Source organism: Pseudophryne corroboree, chromosome 8 (assembly GCF_028390025.1).
Source record: "Pseudophryne corroboree isolate aPseCor3 chromosome 8, aPseCor3.hap2, whole genome shotgun sequence".
In the NCBI taxonomy this organism is placed as follows: domain Eukaryota; kingdom Metazoa; phylum Chordata; class Amphibia; order Anura; family Myobatrachidae; genus Pseudophryne; species Pseudophryne corroboree.
Genome location: NC_086451.1, coordinates 49,952,769 through 49,976,001, shown reverse-complemented (window position 1 = coordinate 49,976,001; position 23,233 = coordinate 49,952,769). Strand labels below are relative to the sequence as shown.

At 48.9% G+C, this 23,233-nt stretch overlaps 1 protein-coding gene across 4 annotated transcripts in view; it reads left to right on the top strand.

Moving 5' to 3' along the window:
* Positions 1-23,233, top strand: part of APEX2 (apurinic/apyrimidinic endodeoxyribonuclease 2) — a 64,096-nt gene that overhangs the window by 13,199 nt on the left and 27,664 nt on the right. For all 4 annotated transcript variants that reach the window (XM_063936357.1, XM_063936355.1, XM_063936356.1 and 1 more), the window contains exon 2: positions 160-275. In XM_063936357.1, coding sequence (XP_063792427.1) covers positions 161-275 — 115 coding nt within the window. In that variant the 5' untranslated portion in view covers position 160. The remainder of the gene's footprint in view (positions 1-159; positions 276-23,233) is intronic.

The following is a 23,233-nucleotide window of genomic DNA, read 5'->3' as shown; positions in this document are numbered from 1 at the left end:
AATATTTTGTAGCCTTTAATAGCTATTTAATGGAATAGTTTACCATTGTTCTGAGCTATTGCTTTTCATAATAGTGACCACTCTATAGATGTGCTTATATTGCTTATATTTATATATATATATATATAATGTGTGTGTTTTATTTATTTTTTCTGGCAGGATGAAGATTGTGAGCTGGAATATTAACGGAATCCGAGCAACTGCTGTGGGACTAAAAGAAATCCTGGACTCGCTTGATGCTGATATCATCTGCCTGCAGGAGACTAAAGTCACCAGTAGGTGTCTCTGTCGGGGGCTGCAGACACTGCTCATCTTCCCTGTCAGTGCTGTGCTATACATGGTACAAAGAGTTAAAGTGGGCAGCAATCACAGACCAATGAAAGCTGGTGATAGATTGCTGTGGAGTAAAGGACCGCATTGGTTCCGCACAATATAATATAAGCGTCATGTTGCAATATTCTGTATATGAGTACTGTGTTGAGAAGCTCAAACCTCATTCTCTTTCTGCCGGAAGAGTGCTTAGAGCTGATCAGGGATATGCAATATATATTACTTACTGTGACCTAAGCGTGCTGACACTCCATAGACCTTACTATTGAGGTGGGGTCAGTGCAGGAGCTATTAGTCATGCTTTCAATCAACACTATTTCTCTAACGTCCTAGTGGATGCTGGGGACTCCGTAAAGACCATGGGGATAGACGGGCTCCGCAGGAGACATGGGCACTTTAAGAAAGAATTTAGGTTCTGGTGTGCACTGGCTCCTCCCTCTATGCCCCTCCTCCAGACCTCAGTTTGATACTGTGCCCAGACGAGCTGGGTGCTTTTCAGTGAGCTCTCCTGAGTTCGCTGAGAGAAAGTATTTTGTTAGGTTTTTTATTTTCAGGGAGCTCTGCTGGCAACAGACTCCCTGCATCGTGGGACAGAGGGGAGAGAAGCAGCCCTACTCTCTGAAGCTAGGTCCTGCTTCTTAGGCTACTGGATACCATTAGCTCCAGAGGGATCGTACGCAGGACCTCACCCTCGCCGTCCGATCCCAGAGCCGCGCCGCCGTCCCCCTCGCAGAGCCGGAAGACAGAAGCCGGGTGAGTATGAGAAGCAAGAAGACTTCAAATCGGCGGCAGAAGACTCCGTTCTTCACTGAGGTAACGCACAGCACTGTAGCTGTGCGCCATTGCTCCCACACACCTCACATACTCCAGTCACTGTAAGGGTGCAGGGCGCAAGGGGGGGGCCCCCTGGGCAGCATTTGGAACCTCTTTTTGGCAAAAGTAAACATATATACAGTTGGGCACTGTATATATGTATGAGCCCCCACCAAGAAAATGCCTATTTAAGCGGGACAGAAGCCCACCGTCGAGGGGGGGGGGGGGGGGGGGGGCTTCTTCCTCAGCACTCACCAGCGCCATTTTTTCTCCACAGCTCCGCTGAGAGGAAGCTCCCCAGGCTCTCCCCTGCAGATTCACGGTAGAAGAGGGTAAAAAGAGAGGGGGGGCACATAAATTAAGCGCAAAAACACAATATAAACAGCAGCTACTGGGTTAACATTAAGTTACTGTGTTATTCCTGGGTTATAGCGCTGGGGTGTGTGCTGGCATACTCTCTCTCTGTCTCTCCGAAGGGCCTTGTGGGGGAACTGTCTTCAAAAAGGGCATTCCCTGTGTGTGTGGTGTGTCGGTACGCTAGTGTCGACATGTCTGATGAGGAAGGCTATGTGGAAGCAGAGCGGGAGCAAATGAATGTGGTGTCTCCGCCGACGGCGCCGACACCTGATTGGATGGATATGTGGAAGGTTTTAAATGATAATGTTAATTCCTTACATTCTAGGTTAGAAAAAGCTGAAGCCTCAGGACAGTCAGGGTCCCAACCCATGCCTGATCCTATGTCGCAGAGGCCGACAGGGTCTCAGAAGCGCCCACTATCCCAAATTGTTGACACGGATACCGACATGGATTCTGACTCCAGTGTCGATTTCGATGATGCAAAATTACAGCCAAAATTGGCTAAATCCATCCGTTATATGATTATAGCAATTAAGGATGTGTTGCACATCACAGAGGAAACTCCAGTCCCTGACAGGAGGGTACATATGTATGGGGAAAAGAAGCCACAGGTAACCTTTCACCCCTCACACGAGCTAAATGAGTTATGTGAAAAGGCTTGGGAATCTCCAGATAAAAAACTGCAGATTTCCAAAAGGATTCTTATGGCGTATCCTTTCCCGCCAACGGACAGGTTACGCTGGGAATCCTCCCCTAGGGTGGACAAAGCTTTAACACGCTTATCCAAGAAGGTAGCCCTGCCGTCACAGGATACGGCTACCCTCAAAGATGCTGCGGATAGAAAACAGGAGGGTACCCTGAAGTCCATTTATACACATTCAGGTACCTTACTGAGGCCGGCGATCGCGTCGGCCTGGGTGTGTAGTGCTGTAGCAGCGTGGACGGACACCCTGTCTGAGGAACTTGATACCTTAGACAAGGATACTATATTATTGACCCTGGGGCATATTAAAGACGCTGTCCTATATATGAGAGATGCTCAAAGAGACATTAGTCTACTGGGTTCTAGAATAAATGCTATGTCGATTTCTGCCAGAAGGGTCCTGTGGACTCGGCAATGGACAGGTGATGCCAACTCAAAAAGGCATATGGAGGTTTTACCTTACAATGGTGAGGAATTGTTTGGGGAGGGTCTCTCGGACCTGGTCTCCACAGCTGCTGCTGGAAAGTCGAATTGTTTGCCATATGTTTCCTCACAGCCTAAGAGAGCACCGTATTATCAAATGCAGTCCTTTCGATCACAGAAAAACAAGAAAGTCCGAGGTGCGTCCTTTCTTGCCAGAGGCAGGGGCAGAGGAAAGAAGCTGCACAACACAGCTAGTTCCCAGGAACAGAAGTCCTACCCGGCCTCTACAAAATCCACCGCATGACGCTGGGGCTCCACAAGCGGAGCTAGGCCCGGTGGGGGGCACGTCTTCGAAATTTCAGCGACAAGTGGGTTCACTCCCAGTTGGATCCCTGGGCAATAGATATTGTGTCTCAGGTATACAAGCTGGAATTCGAGGAGATGCCCCCGCACCGATACCTCAAATCGGCCCTGCCAGCTACCCCCCACGAGAGGGAAATAGTGTTAACTGCAATTCACAAATTGTATCTTCAACAGGTGGTGGTCAAGGTTCCCCTCCTTCAACAAGGAAGGGGTTATTATTCGACCATGTTTGTAGTCCCGAAACCGGACAGTTTGGTCAGACCCATATTGAATTTAAAATCCCTGAACATATACCTGAAAAGGTTCAAGTTCAAGATGGAATCGCTGAGAGCGGTCATCGCAAGCCTGGAAGGGGGGGATTTTATGGTGTCTCTGGACATAAAGGATGCATACCTTCATGTCCCCATTTATCCACCTCATCAGGCGTACCTCAGATTTGTGGTACAGGATTGTCATTACCAATTTCAGACGTTGCCGTTTGGTCTCTACACGGCACCGAGAATATTTACCAAGGTAATGGCGGAAATGATGGTACTCCTGCGGAAGCAAGGAGTCACAATTATCCCATACTTGGACGATCTCCTCATAAAAGCGAGATCAAGAGAGCAGTTGCTGATCAGTGTAGCACTTTTTCTGGAAGTGTTACGGCAACACGGCTGGATTCTAAATATTCCAAAGTCGCAGTTGGTTCCTACGACTCGTCTGCCTTTCCTGGGCATGATTCTAGACACAGACCAGAAAAGGGTTTATCTCCCGATAGAGAAAGCTCAGGAACTCATGACACTGGTCAGGAACCTATTAAAACCAAAACAGGTGTCAGTGCATCACTGCACTCGTGTCCTGGGAAATATGGTGGCTTCATACGAGGCCATTCCCTTCAGCAGGTTCCATGCGAGGACTTTTCAATGGGACTTACTGGACAAGTGGTCCGAATCATATCTTCAGATGCATCGGTTAATCACCCTATCCCCCAGGGCCAGGGTATCACTCCTGTGGTGGCTGCAGAGCGCTCACCTTCTCGAGGGCCGCAGATTCGGCATTCAGGACTGGGTCCTGGTGACCACGGACGCAAGCCTCCGAGGTTGGGGTGCAGTCACACAGGGAAGAAATTTCCAAGGTCTGTGGTTAAGTCAAGAGACTTGCCTTCACATCAACATCCTGGAACTAATGGCCATATACAACGCCCTACGTCAAGCGGAGACCCTGCTTCGCGACCAACCGGTTCTGATTCAGTCAGACAACATCACCGCAGTGGCTCATGTAAACCGCCAAGGCGGCACAAGAAGCAGAGTGGCGATGGCGGAAGCCACCAGAATTCTTCGCTGGGCGGAGAATCACGTAAGCGCACTGTCAGCAGTGTTCATCCCGGGAGTGGACAACTGGGAAGCAGACTTCCTCAGCAGACACTACCTCCACCCGGGAGAGTGGGGACTTCATTAGGAAGTCTTCGCACAGATTACAAGTCGGTGGGAACTGCCACAGGTGGACATGATGGCATCCCGCCTCAACAAAAAGCTACAGAGGTATTGCGCCAGGTCAAGAGACCCTCAGGCGATAGCTGTAGACGCCCAGGTGACACCGTGGGTGTTCCAGTCGGTCTATGTATTTCCTCCTCTTCCTCTCATACCCAAGGTGCTGAGGATAATAAGAAAAAGAGGAGTGAGAACAATACTCATTGTTCCAGATTGGCCAAGAAGGACTTGGTATCCAGATCTGCAAGAAATGCTCACAGAGGACCCGTGGCCTCTTCCTCTAAGACAGGACTTGTTGCAACAGGGGCCCTGTCTGTTCCAAGACTTACTGCGGCTGCGTTTGACGGCATGGCGGTTGAACGCCGGATCCTAGCAGAGAAAGGCATTCCGGATGAAGTCATTCCTACGCTCATAAAGGCTAGGAAGGACGTGACAGCTCAAAATCATCACCGTATATGGCGAAAATATGTTGCTTGGGCCAGGAATGCTCCTACGGAGGAATTCCAGCTGGGCCGTTTCCTTCACTTCCTACAGTCCGGAGTGAATTTGGGCCTAAAATTGGGTTCCATTAAGGTCCAGATTTCGGCCCTATCCATTTTCTTTCAAAAAGAGTTGGCTTCTCTACCTGAAGTTCAGACGTTTGTAAAGGGAGTGCTGCATATTCAGCCCCCTTTTGTGCCTCCAGTGGCACCTTGGGATCTTAACGTGGTGTTGAGTTTCCTGAAATCCCACTGGTTTGAACCACTCAAAACGGTGGAGTTGAAATATCTCACGTGGAAGGTGGTCATGCTACTAGCCTTGGCTTCGGCTAGGCGTGTGTCAGAGTTGGCGGCTTTGTCACATAAAAGCCACTATTTGGTTTTCCATGCGGATAGAGCAGAATTGCGGACCCGTCCACAATTTCTGCCGAAAGTGGTTTCATCCTTTCATATAAACCAACCTATTGTGGTGCCTGTGGCTACTACTGACTTGGAGGATTCCGAGTTACTTGATGTGGTCAGGGCTTTGAAGGTTTATGTAGCCAGAACGGCTAGGGTCAGGAAAACAGAGTCTTTGTTTATCCTGTATGCTTCCAACAAGTTTGGTGCTCCTGCTTCAAAGCAAACTATTGCTCGCTGGATCTGTAACACGATTCAGCAGGCTCATTCTGCGGCTGGATTGCCGCTGCCAAAATCAGTTAAGACCCATTCCACTAGGAAGGTGGGCTCTTCTTGGGCGGCTGCCCGAGGGGTCTCGGCATTACAGCTTTGCCGAGCGGCTACTTGGTCAGGTTCAAACACTTTTGCAAAGTTCTACAAGTTTGATACCCTGGCTGAGGAGGACCTTGTGTTTGCTCTATCGGTGCTGTAGAGTCATCCGCACTCTCCCGCCCGCTTGGTTAGCTTTAGTATAATCCCCATGGTCCTTACGGAGTCCCCAGCATCCACTAGGACGTTAGAGAAAATAAGATTTTGCTTACCGGTAAATCTATTTCTCGTAGTCCGTAGTGGATGCTGGGCGCCCGCCCCAAGTGCGGAATTCTTCTGCAATACTTGTATATAGTTATTGCTTCAATAAGGGTTATGTTATGGTTGCATCAGGGTTGACCTGATGCTCTGTTGTTTATCATACTGTTAACTGGTTGTTTTCACTTGTTATACGGTGTGATTGGTGTGGCTGGTATGAATCTTGCCCTGGATTACCAAAATCCTTTCCTTGTACTGTCAGTCTCCTCTGGGCACAGTTTCTCTAACTGAGGTCTGGAGGAGGGGCATAGAGGGAGGAGCCAGTGCACACCAGAACCTAAATTCTTTCTTAAAGTGCCCATGTCTCCTGTGGAGCCCGTCTATCCCCATGGTCCTTACGGAGTCCCCAGCATCCACTACGGACTACGAGAAATAGATTTACCGGTAAGTAAAATCTAATTATGTTCCTCATGTCAAAGGAAGTCCCTTCACCAATCACTAGCCAGCACTCTACTTACTACACATGAGCATCTGGTTTGGGGTTTTCTCAATTAAACCGTCCTAATAGTATTGCTATCACTACAGTCAGCGCTGGTATATACCTCTTCTTTTTACTAAAGGTGCATACACACGGAGAGATTTTGGCTATGAGAGATTTTGACTAACTTTTCCCTTGAACTGGCAGTAGGAGATTTTGACTAACTTTACCAGAGATTTTGTCTAACTATGCAAGAGATTTTGGCTATGGGAGATTTTGGCTATCTCATTTAAATAAGGGGATGAGTGTCATATATAGGACGATTTTACAGGGTGGCTGGTATTTAAATAGCTGAAAGTTAAAAAAAAAATTTGCGTGGGGTCCCCCCTCCTATGTAAAACCAGCCTCGGGCTCTTTGAGCCAGTCCTGGTTGTTAAAATACAGAGGAAAAAATGAGTAGGGTTCCTCCATATTTAGACAACCAGCACCGGGCTCTGCGTCCGGTCCTGGTTTAAAAAATACGGGGGACAAAAGACATAGGGGTCCCCCGTATTTTCCAAACCAGCACCGGGCTCCACTAGCCAGGGAGATAATGCCACAGCCGGGGGACACTTTTATATTGGTCCCTGCGGCCGTGCCATTACCCCCCCAACTAGTCACCCCTGGCCGGGGTACACTGGAGGAGTGAGTCCCCCCCTCCAGCCACCCAAGGGCCAGGGGTGAAGCCCGAGGCTGTCCCCCCCATCCGTGGCCCGGTGGATGGGAGGCTGATAGCCTTTCAATAGTAATATTGTTCTTTACAGGAGGCCTACAGGTCCCAGCAAGCCTGCCCCAGCATGTTGGCACTTGGAGAACCACAAGTGCCAGCATGCCCGGACATAAAGGGCCCGCTGGCACCTGTAAAGAAAATATAAAAAAAAAAACACAACACATTCTTTTAAAAATCCTTTATTAAACTGGGTCTTCACCTGGGGGCGGCGGCCTTTAAGCTCTTTTGCATGGCCGCCGCCTTCCCAGGGCTTCCGGCGTCTTCACCTGGGGGGGCGCCACCTCCCCAGGGCTTCTGGGGTCTTGCTCCGGCGTCTTCACCTGGTGGGCGGCGGCTGCTAAGCTCTTTTGCATAGCCGCCGCCCATCCAGGACTTCCACGACGTCTTCACCTGGGAGGCGGCGGCCTTTAAGCTCTTTTGCATGGCCGCCGCCTTCCCAGGACTTCCAGCATCTTCACCTGGTGGGCGGCGGCTGCTAAGCTCTTTTGCATAGCCGCCGCCCATCCAGGACTTCCACGGCGTCTTCAGGAGCTCTTCTCCGCTCCTCCTCCGCCGTCGGACTGACAGCCGCTGCCTCGCGCTGACTTATATAAGTCAGCGGGAGGGGGCGGGGCGATGACGCGGCGAGCCGTGATTGGCTCGCGGCGGCCATCTTGAATTTCAAAAATGACGCTGAGGCGCCATTTTTGAAACTGGTACCGCTCCGCTGCCAAACTCTGCAATAGAAAGGTAAATTTCCCCCGCACCGCCGCCCGCACCGCCACCGCAACCCACCACCGCCCACACCGCCACCGCAACCCGCCGTCGCCCACACCGCCGCCACAACCCGCCGCCACAACCCGCCGCCGCCCGCACCACCGCCGCCTGCACATCGCTATCGCTGGGGAAAATCGCTGGCCTTCTAAAAGTGTTAGCGATTTTGACTAACTTTTGCAGCGACATAGCCAAAATTGACTTGCCTGCACTGACTATTTTTCCCAGCGATAGCGACCTAGCGGGGACGCGCATCGCTATCGCTGGCTGTGTACACACGGAGCGATCTGCACTAACTTTCTGAGCGATTTTGACTATATAGTCAAAATCGCTCAGTTATATCGCTCCGTGTGTATGCACCTTAAGGAAGGAGAGAGGATCCTTGTAATTGGTGGATTTATAGGCAGATCATTGGCGTGTCCAGTAATGAGTTTTTCTGACAGATTTAAAATGAAGTTAAATATATTCTAGACACAAAAATTTCCATAGGTTTGAAAAGGCACATTGGAATTGCATTACAGTAGCTGATATTCATTTTGTTTCCGTTTCTGCGTTTACCCGGCCGGCCGCTGCTTTCCAAATTGTCCATTTGACTTTTGGTGTCTGTCCCACAAGTTTCCCAAACACATCCCATTGTGAGGATTTCCTTTAATTCAGTATGTGTCAGTCCTTTAACCTAATAGATGTTTCTCTATCGTCCTAGTGGATGCTGGGGTTCCTGAAAGGACCATGGGGAATAGCGGCTCCGCAGGAGACAGGGCACAAAAAGTAAAGCTTTTTCCGATCAGGTGGTGTGCACTGGCTCCTCCCCCTATGACCCTCCTCCAGACTCAAGTTAGATTTTTGTGCCCGGCCGAGAAGGGTGCAATCTAGGTGGCTCTCCTAAAGAGCTGCTTAGAAAAAGTTTAGCTAGGTTTTTTATTTTACAGTGATTCCTGCTGGCAACAGGATCACTGCAGCGAGGGACTGAGGGGAGAAGGAGTCAACTCACCTGCGTGCAGGATGGATTGGTTTCTTGGCTACTGGACATCAAGCTCCAGAGGGACGATCACAGGTACAGCCTGGATGGTCACCGGAGCCACGCCGCCGGCCCCCTTGCAGATGCTGAAATCAGAAGAGGTCCAGAATCGGCGGCTGAAGACTCCTGCAGTCTTCTAAAGGTAGCGCACAGCACTGCAGCTGTGCGCCATTTTCCTCTCAGCACACTTCACACGGCAGTCACTGAGGGTGCAGGGCGCTGGGAGGGGGGCGCCCTGGGAGGCAAATGATTACCTATAAAGGCTAAAAATACCTCACATATAGCCCTAGAGGCTATATGGAGATATTTAACCCCTGCCTAATTTTTCTAAATAGCGGGAGACGAGCCCGCCAGAAAAGGGGCGGGGCCTATCTCCTCAGCACACAGCGCCATTTCCTCTCACAGCTCCGCTGGTCAGGACGGCTCCCAAGTCTCTCCCCTGCACTGCACTACAGAAACAGGGTAAAACAGAGAGGGGGGGGCACATTTATGGCGATATTTGATATAACAAAGCAGCTATAAGGGAGCACTTATTATAAGGCTATCCCTGATATATATATAGCGCTTTCGGTGTGTGCTGGCAAACTCTCCCTCTGTCTCCCCAAAGGGCTAGTGGGTCCTGTCTTCGTTAGGAGCATTCCCTGTGTGTCGGTACGTGTGTGTCGACATGTATGAGGACGATATTGGTGTGGAGGCGGAGCAATTGCCAAATATGAGGATGTCACCCCCTAGGGAGTCGACACCAGAATGGATGCCTTTATTTATGGAACTACGGGATAGTGTCAACACGCTAAAGCAGTCGTTTGACGACATGAGACGGCCGGACAATCAATTAGTGCCTGTCCAGGCGACTCAAACACCGTCAGGGGCTGTGAAACGCCCTTTGCCTCAGTCGGTCGACACAGACCCAGACACAGGCGATGACTCCAGTGGTGACGGTGACGAATCAACCGTATTTTCCAGTAGGGCCACACGTTATATGATTTTGGCAATGAAGGAGGCGTTACATTTAGCTGATACTACAGGTACCACTAAACAGGGTATTATGTGGGGTATGAAAAAACTACCTATAGTTTTTCCTGAATCAGAAGAACTAAATGACGTGTGTAATGAAGCGTGGGTTGCCCCTGATAAAAAGCTGATAATTTCAAAGAAATTATTGGCATTATACCCTTTCCCGCCAGAGGTTAGGGAGCGCTGGGAAACACCTCCTAGGGTGGACAAGGCGCTAACACGCTTATCTAAACAAGTGGCGTTACCCTCTCCTGAGACGGCCGCACTTAAAGATCCATCAGATAGGAGGATGGAAAATATCCAAAAAAGTATATACACACATGCAGGTGTTATACTACGACCAGCTGTAGCGACTGCCTGGATGGGCAGTGCGGGGGTAGTTTGGTCAGAATCCCTGATTGAAAATATTGATACCCTGGACAGGGACAATATTTTACTGTCGTTAGAACAAATAAAGGATGCATTTCTTTATATGCGTGATGCACAGAGGGATATATGCACACTGGCATCACGGGTAAGTGCTATGTCCATTTCGGCCAGAAGAGCTTTAGGGACGCGACAGTGGACAGGCGATGCGGATTCAAAACGGCATATGGAAGTTTTGCCGTATAAAGGGGAGGAGTTATTTGGAGTCGGTCTATCAGATTTGGTGGCCACGGCTACAGCCGGGAAATCCACCTTTCTACCTCAAGTCACTCCCCAACAGAAAAAGGCACCGACTTTTCAACCGCAGCCCTTTCGTTCCTTTAAAAATAAGAGAGCAAAGGGCTATTCATATCTGCCACGAGGCAAAGGTCGAGGGAAGAGACAGCAACACGCAGCTCCTTCCCAGGATCAGAAGCCCTCCCCGGCTTCTACAAAAGCCTCAGCATGACGCTGGGGCTTCTCAAGCGGACTCGGGGACGGTGGGGGGTCGTCTCAAAAATTACAGCGCGCAGTGGGCTCACTCGCAAGTAGATCCCTGGATCCTGCAGATAATATCTCAGGGATACAGGTTGGAATTAGAGACAGATCCACCTCGCCGTTTCCTGAAGTCTGCTTTACCAACGTCCCCCTCCGAAAGGGAGACGGTTTTGGAAGCCATTCACAAGCTGTACTCTCAGCAGGTGATAGTCAAGGTACCTCTTCTGCAACAAGGGAAGGGGTATTATTCCACTCTTTTTGTGGTACCGAAGCCGGATGGCTCGGTAAGGCCTATTCTAAATCTGAAGTCCTTGAACCTGTACATAAAGAAGTTCAAGTTCAAAATGGAGTCACTCAGAGCAGTGATAGCGAACCTGGAAGAGGGGGACTTTATGGTATCCTTGGACATCAAGGATGCGTATCTCCACGTTCCAATTTACCCCTCACACCAGGGGTACCTCAGGTTCGTTGTACAAAACTGTCACTATCAGTTTCAGACGCTGCCGTTCGGATTGTCCACGGCACCTCGGATCTTTACAAAGGTAATGGCCGAGATGATGATTCTTCTTCGAAGAAAAGGCGTATTAATTATCCCATACTTGGACGATCTCCTAATAAGGGCGAGGTCCAGAGAACAGCTAGAGATGGGATTAGCACTGTCTCAAGAAGTGCTAAAACAGCACGGGTGGATTCTGAATATTCCAAAATCCCAGTTAATGCCGACAACTCGTCTGCTGTTCCTAGGGATGATTCTGGACACGGTTCAGAAAAAGGTTTTTCTCCCGGAGGAAAAAGCCAAGGAGTTATCCGAGCTTGTCAGGAACCTCCTAAAACCAGGAAAGGTGTCTGTACATCAATGCACAAGAGTCCTGGGAAAAATGGTGGCTTCTTACGAAGCAATTCCATTCGGCAGATTCCACGCAAGAATTTTCCAAAGGGATCTGTTGGACAAATGGTCAGGGTCGCATCTTCAGATGCACCTGCGGATAACCCTGTCTCCAAGGACAAGGGTGTCTCTTCTGTGGTGGTTGCAGAGTGCTCATCTATTGGAGGGCCGCAGATTCGGCATACAGGATTGGATCCTGGTGACCACGGACGCCAGCCTGAGAGGCTGGGGAGCAGTCACACAAGGAAGAAACTTCCAGGGAGTATGGACGAGCCTGGAAACGTCTCTTCACATAAACATTCTGGAACTAAGAGCAATATACAATGCTCTAAGCCAGGCAGAACCTCTGCTTCAGGGAAAACCGGTGTTGATCCAGTCGGACAACATCACGGCAGTCGCCCATGTGAACAGACAGGGCGGCACAAGAAGCAGGAGTGCAATGGCAGAAGCTGCAAGGATTCTTCGCTGGGCAGAGAATCATGTGATAGCACTGTCGGCAGTGTTCATCCCGGGAGTGGACAACTGGGAAGCAGACTTCCTCAGCAGACACGATCTTCACCCGGGAGAGTGGGGACTTCATCCAGAAGTCTTCCACATGCTGGTAACCCGTTGGGAAAGACCAATGGTGGACATGATGGCGTCTCGCCTCAACAAAAAACTGGACAGGTATTGCGCCAGGTCAAGAGATCCGCAGGCAATAGCTGTGGACGCGCTGGTAACGCCTTGGGTGTACCAGTCGGTGTATGTGTTTCCTCCTCTGCCTCTCATACCAAAAGTATTGAGAATTATACGGCAAAGAGGCGTAAGAACGATACTAGTGGTTCCGGATTGGCCAAGAAGGACTTGGTACCCGGAACTTCAAGAGATGATCACGGACGATCCGTGGCCTCTACCTCTAAGGAGGGACTTGCTTCAGCAGGGTCCCTGTCTGTTTCAAGACTTACCGCGGCTGCGTTTGACGGCATGGCGGTTGAACGCCGGATCCTAAAGGAAAAAGGCATGCCGGAAGAAGTCATTCCTACTTTGATTAAAGCAAGGAAGGAAGTAACCGTGCAACATTATCACCGAATTTGGCGAAAATATGTTGCGTGGTGCGAAGATCGGAGTGCTCCGACGGAGGAATTTCAACTGGGTCGATTCCTACATTTCCTGCAATCAGGATTGTCTATGGGTCTCAAATTGGGATCTATTAAGGTTCAAATTTCGGCCCTGTCGATTTTCTTTCAAAAAGAATTGGCTTCAGTCCCTGAAGTCCAGACCTTTGTTAAGGGAGTGCTGCATATACAGCCTCCTGTGGTGCCTCCAGTGGCACCGTGGGATCTCAATGTGGTTTTGGAATTTCTAAAATCTCATTGGTTTGAACCACTAAAAAAGGTGGATTTAAAATATCTCACATGGAAAGTGACCATGTTACTAGCCCTGGCTTCGGCCAGGAGAGTGTCAGAACTGGCAGCTTTATCTTACAAAAGCCCATATCTGATTTTCCATTCGGACAGGGCAGAACTGCGGACTCGTCCGCATTTTCTCCCTAAGGTGGTGTCAGCATTTCATCTGAACCAGCCTATTGTAGTGCCTGCGGCTACAAGTGACTTGGAGGACTCCAAGTTACTGGACGTTGTCAGAGCATTAAAAATATATATTGCAAGGACAGCTGGAGTCAGAAAATCTGACTCGTTGTTTATATTGTATGCACCCAACAAGATGGGTGCTCCTGCGTCTAAGCAGACGATTGCTCGTTGGATTTGTAGCACAATCCAACTTGCACATTCTGTGGCAGGCCTGCCACAGCCTAAATCTGTAAAGGCCCACTCCACAAGGAAGGTGGGCTCATCTTGGGCGGCTGCCCGAGGGGTCTCGGCATTACAACTTTGCCGAGCAGCTACGTGGTCAGGGGAGAACACGTTTGTAAAATTTTACAAATTTGATACTCTGGCTAAGGAGGACCTGGAGTTCTCTCATTCGGTGCTGCAGAGTCATCCGCACTCTCCCGCCCGTTTGGGAGCTTTGGTATAATCCCCATGGTCCTTTCAGGAACCCCAGCATCCACTAGGACGATAGAGAAAATAAGATTTTACTTACCGATAAATCTATTTCTCGGAGTCCGTAGTGGATGCTGGGCGCCCATCCCAAGTGCGGATTATCTGCATAAATTGTACATAGTTATTGTTAACTAATTCGGGTTATTGTTGAAGGAAGCCATCTTTCAGAGGCTCCGCTGTTATCATACTGTTAACTGGGTTTAGATCACAAGTTGTACGGTGTGATTGGTGTGGCTGGTATGAGTCTTACCCGGGATTCAAAATCCTCCCTTATTGTGTACGCTCGTCCGGGCACAGTACCTAACTGGAGTCTGGAGGAGGGTCATAGGGGGAGGAGCCAGTGCACACCACCTGATCGGAAAAAGCTTTACTTTTTGTGCCCTGTCTCCTGCGGAGCCGCTATTCCCCATGGTCCTTTCAGGAACCCCAGCATCCACTACGGACTCCGAGAAATAGATTTATCGGTAAGTAAAATCTTATTTTCATAATTACCCTGGCATGGTGGGACATTTTTATTTTTTTAGAATTTGTTTATTAGAGGGATCAGAACACAATACAATAGTACAACTGTCAAAAACCAGAAATGTAAAAGCAAGTACATAAATTCGGAAAAGACAATGTAGACAGTATTTTGATTATGATTAATTTTAACACTTTAAAAAGAAAGGAAAAGAGAGTGAAGAAAAAGAAAGAGGACAAAGTCGTAACCAAGTAGTAGATGAGAGGGGCAAAGGCAGAGGCCAATAGAAGAGGAACTGAAAAGGGAAATGGGGAAAAAATAGGAAGGGTGGATAGCATGGTGGGACATTTTAAGCAGCATTAAGAAACTGACTTTTATCATTGTTATTGTGTATATTAATGCAAATAACATGCCGCTGCTTTTGTAAATGTTACAGATGTGTCTCATATATCTAGCCTCAATACGCAAGGAAACGCAAGATGCCTGACATGAGTAAGCCACCAGGTCCCATGCAACTCTGCTAGTGTTAGGGTACTTTGACCACTCTAGGCCTGGTCTATCAACTCTCTTCGGTCATCAGTCAGAACTCTGTTCTTTTAGCAACCGGTTGGAGGTCAGTAAATGAAAAGATCACACGCAGGGTTATGTGTAACCTAGACAGATCATGGCTGACCCGCCCAGGGCCCGTTACAGGTTTATTTTTATAGTCTGAGAACAAAGGAATCATGCTTGCCAATAATTTTAGCCAATCAGAATACACCATGTATGTCTTAGAACCTGAAATACATCAATTGTCATACAAGATTTTAATTAGCAATTAGATCATCCTTGAATATGTTTTATTGCTTTGTGATTATCAGCCTCTCGGACATATACTCAAAACATCCTTTCTGATGGTCAAAAGGGTCAGGGTCCCACTGTTCTCGATGTTCAGACATATTGGCGTTCTGCCTGACTGGCCTTGGATACATCTGGTGTTGTATGTCTTTGAACAATTCATGCTTTGAATATAATATTCTGAGTATACTGTTTTCTGAATATCTGTACAGTATTTAAGTATATATCAACACATTTGTGATTAACAGTAAATATCTCAATCAATGCGAAAAAGCTTGAATCAATATATATTTGCTATACTGCGGAAGCTCTTACACCATCACTAGCGTTAGGCATCTTTTTTGTCTGAAAATGTCTATCTCTTCCTCTCGACATCCCCACCATGCATATACAGATGGGATGTAGTTATGTGGTCGGCGGTCTCACAATACCGACACCTACATCCCACCCCCTTAAGATCCCCGCGATCCTGGCGTCGGTATAGTGACCAACGGGATCCCAAGCGCCAGTCACCCATACCCAACCCATACAGATATGTCCTCGTACATCTTTTCTGCAGTCAGAGTAACATACATACATAGTCACATAGTTTCTGAGATTGAAAAAAGAAAATTTGGTCATCGAGTTCAACCTGTTAGTGATCTCCTACACAGTAATATTTTTAAGACTAATTTTAACTGTGGTGAATGTTTAGCCGTTATGTCAATTCCTCTTTTATTTATTTATTTATTTATTAGTAAAAAGCATGATTTACCCCCTCCCACCCCCCCCCCCGCCCCATAACCCTGTATAGCCTTATCCATTAGGAATTTATCTAGGCCATTCTTAAAAGCAGTGACTGAGTCTGCCATTACTACTCTCTCAGCAGGGAATTCCAAATATGTATTGTCCTTACTGTGAAGAAACCTTTTCGTCTCTGTGTGCAAAATCGCCTCTCCTCTAACCTATGCGGATGTCCACGTGTCCTCTGTGTTGATCTTACCAAAAACAAATCCCCCCGCAAGCTCTGTATATTGTCCCCTTCTATATTTGTAAATGTTAATTATGTCCCCTCTTGTGCACAGTATTCGTGATGTGGCCTCAACTCATCCCTTGCATCAATTCCCCGCTTTATGCATGCTAATACCTTGTTTGCCTTTTTTTGCTGCATTCTTACTTTGGGTACTACTGCTAAGTTTGTTATCTACAGTATGTGAACACCTAAATCTTTTTCCAAGACAGAATTCCCTAGTTTTTCCCTACCCCAAACCCCCTCTTGGCACGCCAGGTCGCATGAGAATCTTTTTGCATTGGGTGTCTTTTTTTTGTGTGCTTCTTTTCTGCCAAAAAAGGCGTCTCACAACCTCCAATGCGATTCGGACACACCAGAAGACTGTGCTGATTAATTTGACATGGAACACTTGTATATCTGTGTGCGACTTACGAAGCACAACAGAATCCTGGTGCGTCCTAGTCACATCATATTGTGACTAAGACATGTTTTCAGCAAAAATGACACCCGATGCTAGCAGTGTCTCCGGGACCTGGCGTGATTGCATCAGTGATGTATGAAGACACACCTATATGTATATTATTTACTTTTATACACTTACAGCAGTGTTATTGGTTGTAATAATGTTATATGTAAAAGAGAAAATCCATCAACCTGAATTAAGTGTTTGTTATATAGTGTGTTTTCTCTGACGTCCTAGTGGATGCTGGGGACTCCGTAAGGACCATGGGGGATAGACGGGCTCCGCAGGAGACTGGGCACTCTATAAGAAAGATTTGGTACTATCTGGTGTGCACTGGCTCCTCCCTCTATGCCCCTCCTCCAGACCTCAGTTAGATTTCTGTGCCCGGCCGAGCTGGATGCACACTAGAGGCTCTCCTGAGCTCCTAGAAAGAAAGTATATGTTAGGTTTTTTATTTTACAGTGAGACCCGCTGGCAACAGGCTCACTGCAACGAGGGACTAAGGGGAGAAGAAGCGAACCTACCTGCTTGCAGCTAGCTTGGGCTTCTTAGGCTACTGGACACCATTAGCTCCAGAGGGATCGACCGCAGGACCCGTCCTTGGTGTTCGTTCCCGGAGCCACGCCGCCGTCCCCCTTACAGAGCCAGAAGCAAGAAGATGGTCCGGAAAATCGGCGGCAGAAGACTTCAGTCTTCACCAAGGTAGCGCACAGCACTGCAGCTGTGCGCCATTGCTCCTCATGCACACTTCACACTCCGGTCACTGAGGGTGCAGGGCGCTGGGGGGGGGGGGGGGGCGCCCTGAGCAGCAATAAAAACACCTTGGCTGGCAAAATAACCACAATATATAGCCCCAGAGGCTATATATGTGGTAATTACCCCTGCCAGAATCCAGAAAAAAGCAGGAGAAAAGTCAGCCGAAAAAGGGGCGGAGCCATCTCCCTCAGCACACTGGCGCCATTTCTCCCTCACAGTTCCGCTGGAAGGAAGCTCCCTGACTCTCCCCTGCAGTCTACACTACAGAAAGGGTAAAAAAGAGAGGGGGGGCACTAAATTTAGGCGCAGTATAACTTATAGCAGCTATAAGGGGACATAATTCAGTTAGTCCCTGCATTATACAGCGCTCTGGTGTGTGCTGGCACACTCTCTCTCTGTCTCCCCAAAGGGCTTTTGTGGGGTCCTGTCTCCTTTAAGAGCATTCCCTGTGTGTGTGCGGTGTGTCGGTACGGCTGTGTCGACATGTTTGATGAGGAGGCTTATGTGGAGGCGGAGCAGATACCTATAAATGTGATGTCTGCGGGGCAGACACCTGAGTGGATGGACTTATGGAAGGAATTACGTGCAAGTGTCGACTCCTTACATAAAAAATTTGACGACATGCCAAATGCGGGACAGCCGGCTTCTCAGCTCGTGCCTGCCCAGACAATTCAAAGGCCATCAGGGGCTCTGAAACGCCCACTACCTCAGATGGCAGACACAGATGTCGACACGGATACTGATACCAGTGTCGACGACGATGAGTCAAATTTAATGTCCACTAGGGCCATTCGTTGCATGATTGAGGCAATGAAAGAGGTATTACACATTTCTGATATAAACCCAGGTACCTCAAAAAAGGGTATTATGTTTGGGGAGAAAAAACTACCAATAGTTTTTCCCCCATCTGAAGAATTAAATGAAGTGTGTGAAGAAGCGTGGGCTTCCCCCGATAAAAAAATTGGTGATTTCAAAAAAATTACTAATGGCGTTCCCTTTCTCGCCAGAGGATAGGTCACGTTGGGAAACTCCCCCTAGGGTGGATAAAGCGCTCACACGTTTGTCTAAAAAGGTGGCACTACCGTCTCCGGATACGGCCGCCCTAAAGGAACCTGCTGATAGAAAGCAGGAGGCTATCCTAAAGTCTATATATACACACACTGGTGTTATACTGAGACCAGCTATTGCTTCAGCGTGGATGTGCAGTGCTGCTGCTGCTTGGTCAGATTCCCTGTCGGAAAATATTGACACCCTAGACAGGGACACTATATTGCTAACCGTAGAGCATATAAAAGACTCTGTCTTGTACATGAGAGATGCACAGAGGGAGATCTGCCGGCTGGCATCTAGAATAAGTGCATTGTCCATTTCTGCTAGGAGAGGCTTATGGACTCGGCAGTGGACAGGGGATGCAGATTCTAAAAGGCACATGGAAGTTTTGCCTTATAAGGGTGAGGAGTTATTAGGGGATGGTCTCTCAGACCTTGTTTCCACAGCAACAGCTGGGAAGTCAGCATTTTTGCCCCATGTCCCCTCACAGCCTAAGAAAGCGCCGTATTATCAGGTACAGTCCTTTCGACCCCAGAAAAACAGGCGGGGAAAAGGCGGGTCCTTTCTGTCTAGAGGCAGAGGAAGGGGAAAAAAGCTGCAACACACAGCAGGTTCCCAGGAACAAAAGTCCTCTCCCGCTTCTTCCAAATCCGCCGCATGACGGTGGGACTCCACAGGCGGAGCCAGGTACGGTGGGGGGCCGCCTCAAAAATTTCAGCGATCAGTGGGGTTCGCTCACGGGTGGATCCCTGGATCCTTCAAGTAGTATCTCAGGGGTACAAGCTGGAATTCGAGGCGCCTCCCCCCCCCGCCGTTTCCTCAAATCGGCCTTACCGACAACTCCTTCGGGCAGGGAGGCTGTGCTAGAGGCAATTCACAAGCTGTATTCCCAGCAGGTGATAGTCAAGGTACCCCTACTTCAACAAGGACGGGGTTACTATTCCAAACTCTTGTGGTACCGAAACCGGACGGTTCGGTGAGACCCATTTTAAGTTTGAAATCCTTGAACACATACATAAAAAGATTCAAGTTCAAGATGGAATCGCTCAGGGCGGTTATTGCAAGCCTGGACGAGGGGGATTACATGGTATCCCTGGACATCAAGGATGCTTACCTGCATGTCCCCATTTACCTTCCTCACCAGGAGTACCTCAGATTTGTGGTACAGGATTGCCATTACCAATTCCAGACACTACCGTTTGGACTGTCCACGGCACCGAGGGTGTTTACCAAGGTAATGGCAGAAATGATGATACTCCTTCGAAAAAAGGGAGTTTCTCTAACGTCCTAGTGGATGCTGGGGACTCCGAAAGGACCATGGGGAATAGCGGCTCCGCAGGAGACTGGGCACAAAAGTAAAAAGCTTTAGGACTACCTGGTGTGCACTGGCTCCTCCCCCTATGACCCTCCTCCAAGCCTCAGTTAGATTTTTGTGCCCGAACGAGACGAGTGCAGGCTAAGGGGCTCTCCTGAGCTGCTTAGTGGAAAAGTTTAAAGTAGGTTTTTTATTTTCAGTGAGACCTGCTGGCAACAGGCTCACTGCATCGAGGGACTAAGGGGAGAGAAGCGAACTCACCTGCGTGCAGAGTGGATTGGGCTTCTTAGGCTAATGGACATTAGCTCCAGAGGGACGATCACAGGCCCAGCCATGGATGGGTCCCGGAGCCGCGCCGCCGGCCCCCTTACAGAGCCAGAAGACTGAAGAGGTCCGGAAAATCGGCGGCAGAAGACGTCCTGTCTTCTATAAGGTAGCGCACAGCACCGCAGCTGTGCGCCATTGCTCTCATGCACACTTCACACTCCGGTCACTGAGGGTGCAGGGCGCTGGGGGGGGCGCCCTGAGACGCAATAAAACACCTTTTTGTTGGCAAAAAATACATCACATATAGCTCCTGGGCTATATGGATGCATTTAACCCCTGCCAAATTTCCATAGAAAAGCGGGAGAAAGGCCGCCGTGAAGGGGGCGGAGCCTATCTCCTCAGCACACTGGCGCCATTTTTCCTCACAGCTCCGTTGGAGGAAGGCTCCCTGACTCTCCCCTGCAGTCCTGCACTACAGAAACAGGGTAAAACAAAGAGAGGGGGGCACTAAATTGGCATAGAAATATATACAGCAGCTATATTAGGGAAAAACACTTATATAAGGTTATCCCTGTATATATATAGCGCTCTGGTGTGTGCTGGCAAACTCTCCCTCTGTCTCCCCAAAGGGCTAGTGGGGTCCTGTCCTCTATCAGAGCATTCCCTGTGTGTGTGCTGTGTGTCGGTACGTTGTGTCGACATGTATGAGGAGGAAAATGGTGTGGAGGCGGAGCAATTGCCTGTTTTAGTGATGTCACCCCCTAGGTAGTCGACACCTGACTGGATGGTCTTATGGAAAGATTTACGTGATAGTGTCAGCACTTTACAAAAGACTGTTGACGACATGAGACAGCCGGCAAATCAGTTAATACCTGTACAGGCGTCTCAAACACCGTCAGGGGCTATAAAGCGCCCGTTACCTCAGGTCGATACAGACACGGACACTGACTCCAGTGTCGACGGTGAGGAAACAAACGTATTTTCCAGTAGGGCCACACGTTACATGATCACGGCAATGAAGGAGGTTTTGAACATTTCTGATACTACAAGTACCACAAAAAAGGGTATTATGTGGGGTGTGAAAAAACTACCCGTAGTTTTTCCCGAATCAGATGAATTGAATGAGGTGTGTGATGAAGCGTGGGTTTCCCCCGATAAGAAACTGCTAATTTCTAAAAAATTATTGGCATTATACCCTTTCCCGCCAGAGGTTAGGGCGCGTTGGGAAACACCCCCTAGAGTGGATAAGGCGCTCACACGCTTATCAAAACAAGTGGCGTTACCGTCTCCTGATACGGCCGCCCTAAAGGAACCAGCTGATAGAAAGCTGGAAAATATCCTTAAGAGTATATACACACATACTGGTATTATACTACGACCAGCAATCGCCTCAGCCTGGATGTGCAGTGCTGGGGTGGCTTGGTCGGATTCCCTGACTGAAAATATTGATACCCTGGACAGGGACAATATATTATTGACTATAGAGCATTTAAAGGATGCATTCCTATATATGCGAGATGCACAGAGAGACATTTGCACTCTGGCATCAAGAGTAAGTGCGATGTCCATTTCTGCCAGAAGAGGATTGTGGACGCGACAGTGGTCAGGGGATGCGGATTCCAAACGGCATATGGAAGTATTGCCGTATAAAGGGGAGGAGTTATTTGGGGGCGGTCTATCGGACCTGGTGGCCACGGCAACGGCTGGAAAATCCACCTTTTTACCCCAAGTCACCTTGCAGCAGAAAAAGATACCGTCTTTTCAGGCTCAGTCCTTTCGTCCCCATAAGGGCAAGCGGGCAAAAGGCCACTCATATCTGCCCCGGGGCAGAGGAAGGGGAAAAAGACTGCAACAGACAGCATCTTCCCACGAACAGAAGCCCTCCCCCGCTTCTGCCAAGTCCTCAGCATGACGCTGGGGCCTTACAAGCGGACTCAGGCACGGTGGGGGCCCGTCTCAAGATTTTCAGCGCGCAGTGGGCTCACTCGCAAGTGGACCCCTGGATCCTGCAGGTAGTATCTCAGGGGTACAAATTGGAATTCGAGACGTCTCCCCCTCGCCGGTTCCTGAAGTCTGCTTTACCAACGTCTACCCCCGACAGGGAGGCGGTATTGGAAGCCATTCACAAGCTGTATTCCCAGCAAGTGATAATCAAGGTACCCCTCCTACAACAGGGAAAGGGGTATTACTCCACGCTGTTTGTGGTACCGAAGCCGGACGGCTCGGTGAGACCCATTTTAAATCTGAAAGCCTTGAACACTTACATAAAAAGGTTCAAGTTCAAGATGGAGTCACTCAGAGCAGTGATAGCGAACCTGGAAGAAGGGGACTACATGGTATCTCTGGACATCAAGGATGCTTACCTCCATGTCCCAATTTGCCCTTCTCACCAAGGGTACCTCAGGTTTGTGGTACAGAACTGTCACTATCAGTTTCAGACGCTGCCGTTTGGATTGTCCACGGCACCCCGGGTCTTTACCAAGGTAATGGCTGAAATTATGATTCTTCTTCGAAGAAAAGGCGTCTTAATTATCCCTTACTTGCACGATCTCCTGATAAGGGTAAGGTCCAGAGAACAGTTAGAGGTCGGAGTAGCACTATCTCAAATAGTACTAAGACAGCACGGATGGATTCTAAATATTCCAAAATCGCAGCTGATTCCGACGACACGTCTGCTGTTCCTAGGGATGATTCTGGACACAGTACAGAAAAAGGTGTTTCTCCCGGAAGAGAAAGCCAAGGAGTTATCCGACCTAGTCAGGAAGCTCCTAAGACCAGGCCAGGTGTCAGTGCATCAGTGCACAAGGGTCCTGGGAAAGATGGTGGCTTCTTACGAAGCGATTCCATTCGGCAGATTCCACGCAAGAACTTTTCAGTTGGATCTGCTAGACAAATGGTCCGGATCGCATCTTCAAATGCATCAGCGGATAACCCTGTCTCCAAGGACAAGGGTGTCTCTCCTGTGGTGGTTACAGAGTGCTCATCTCCTAGAGGGCCGCAGATTCGGCATTCAGGATTGGGTCCTGGTGACCACGGATGCCAGCCTGAGAGGCTGGGGAGCAGTCACACAGGGAAAAAATTTCCAGGGCTTGTGGTCAAGCATGGAAACGTCACTTCACATAAATATCCTGGAACTAAGGGCCATTTACAATGCCCTAAGTCAGGCAAGGCCTCTGCTTCAGGGTCAGCCAGTATTGATCCAGTCGGACAACATCACGGCAGTCGCCCACGTAAACAGACAGGGCGGCACAAGAAGCAGGAGGGCAATGATGGAAGTGGCAAGGATTCTTCGCTGGGCGGAAAATCATGTGATAGCACTGTCAGCAGT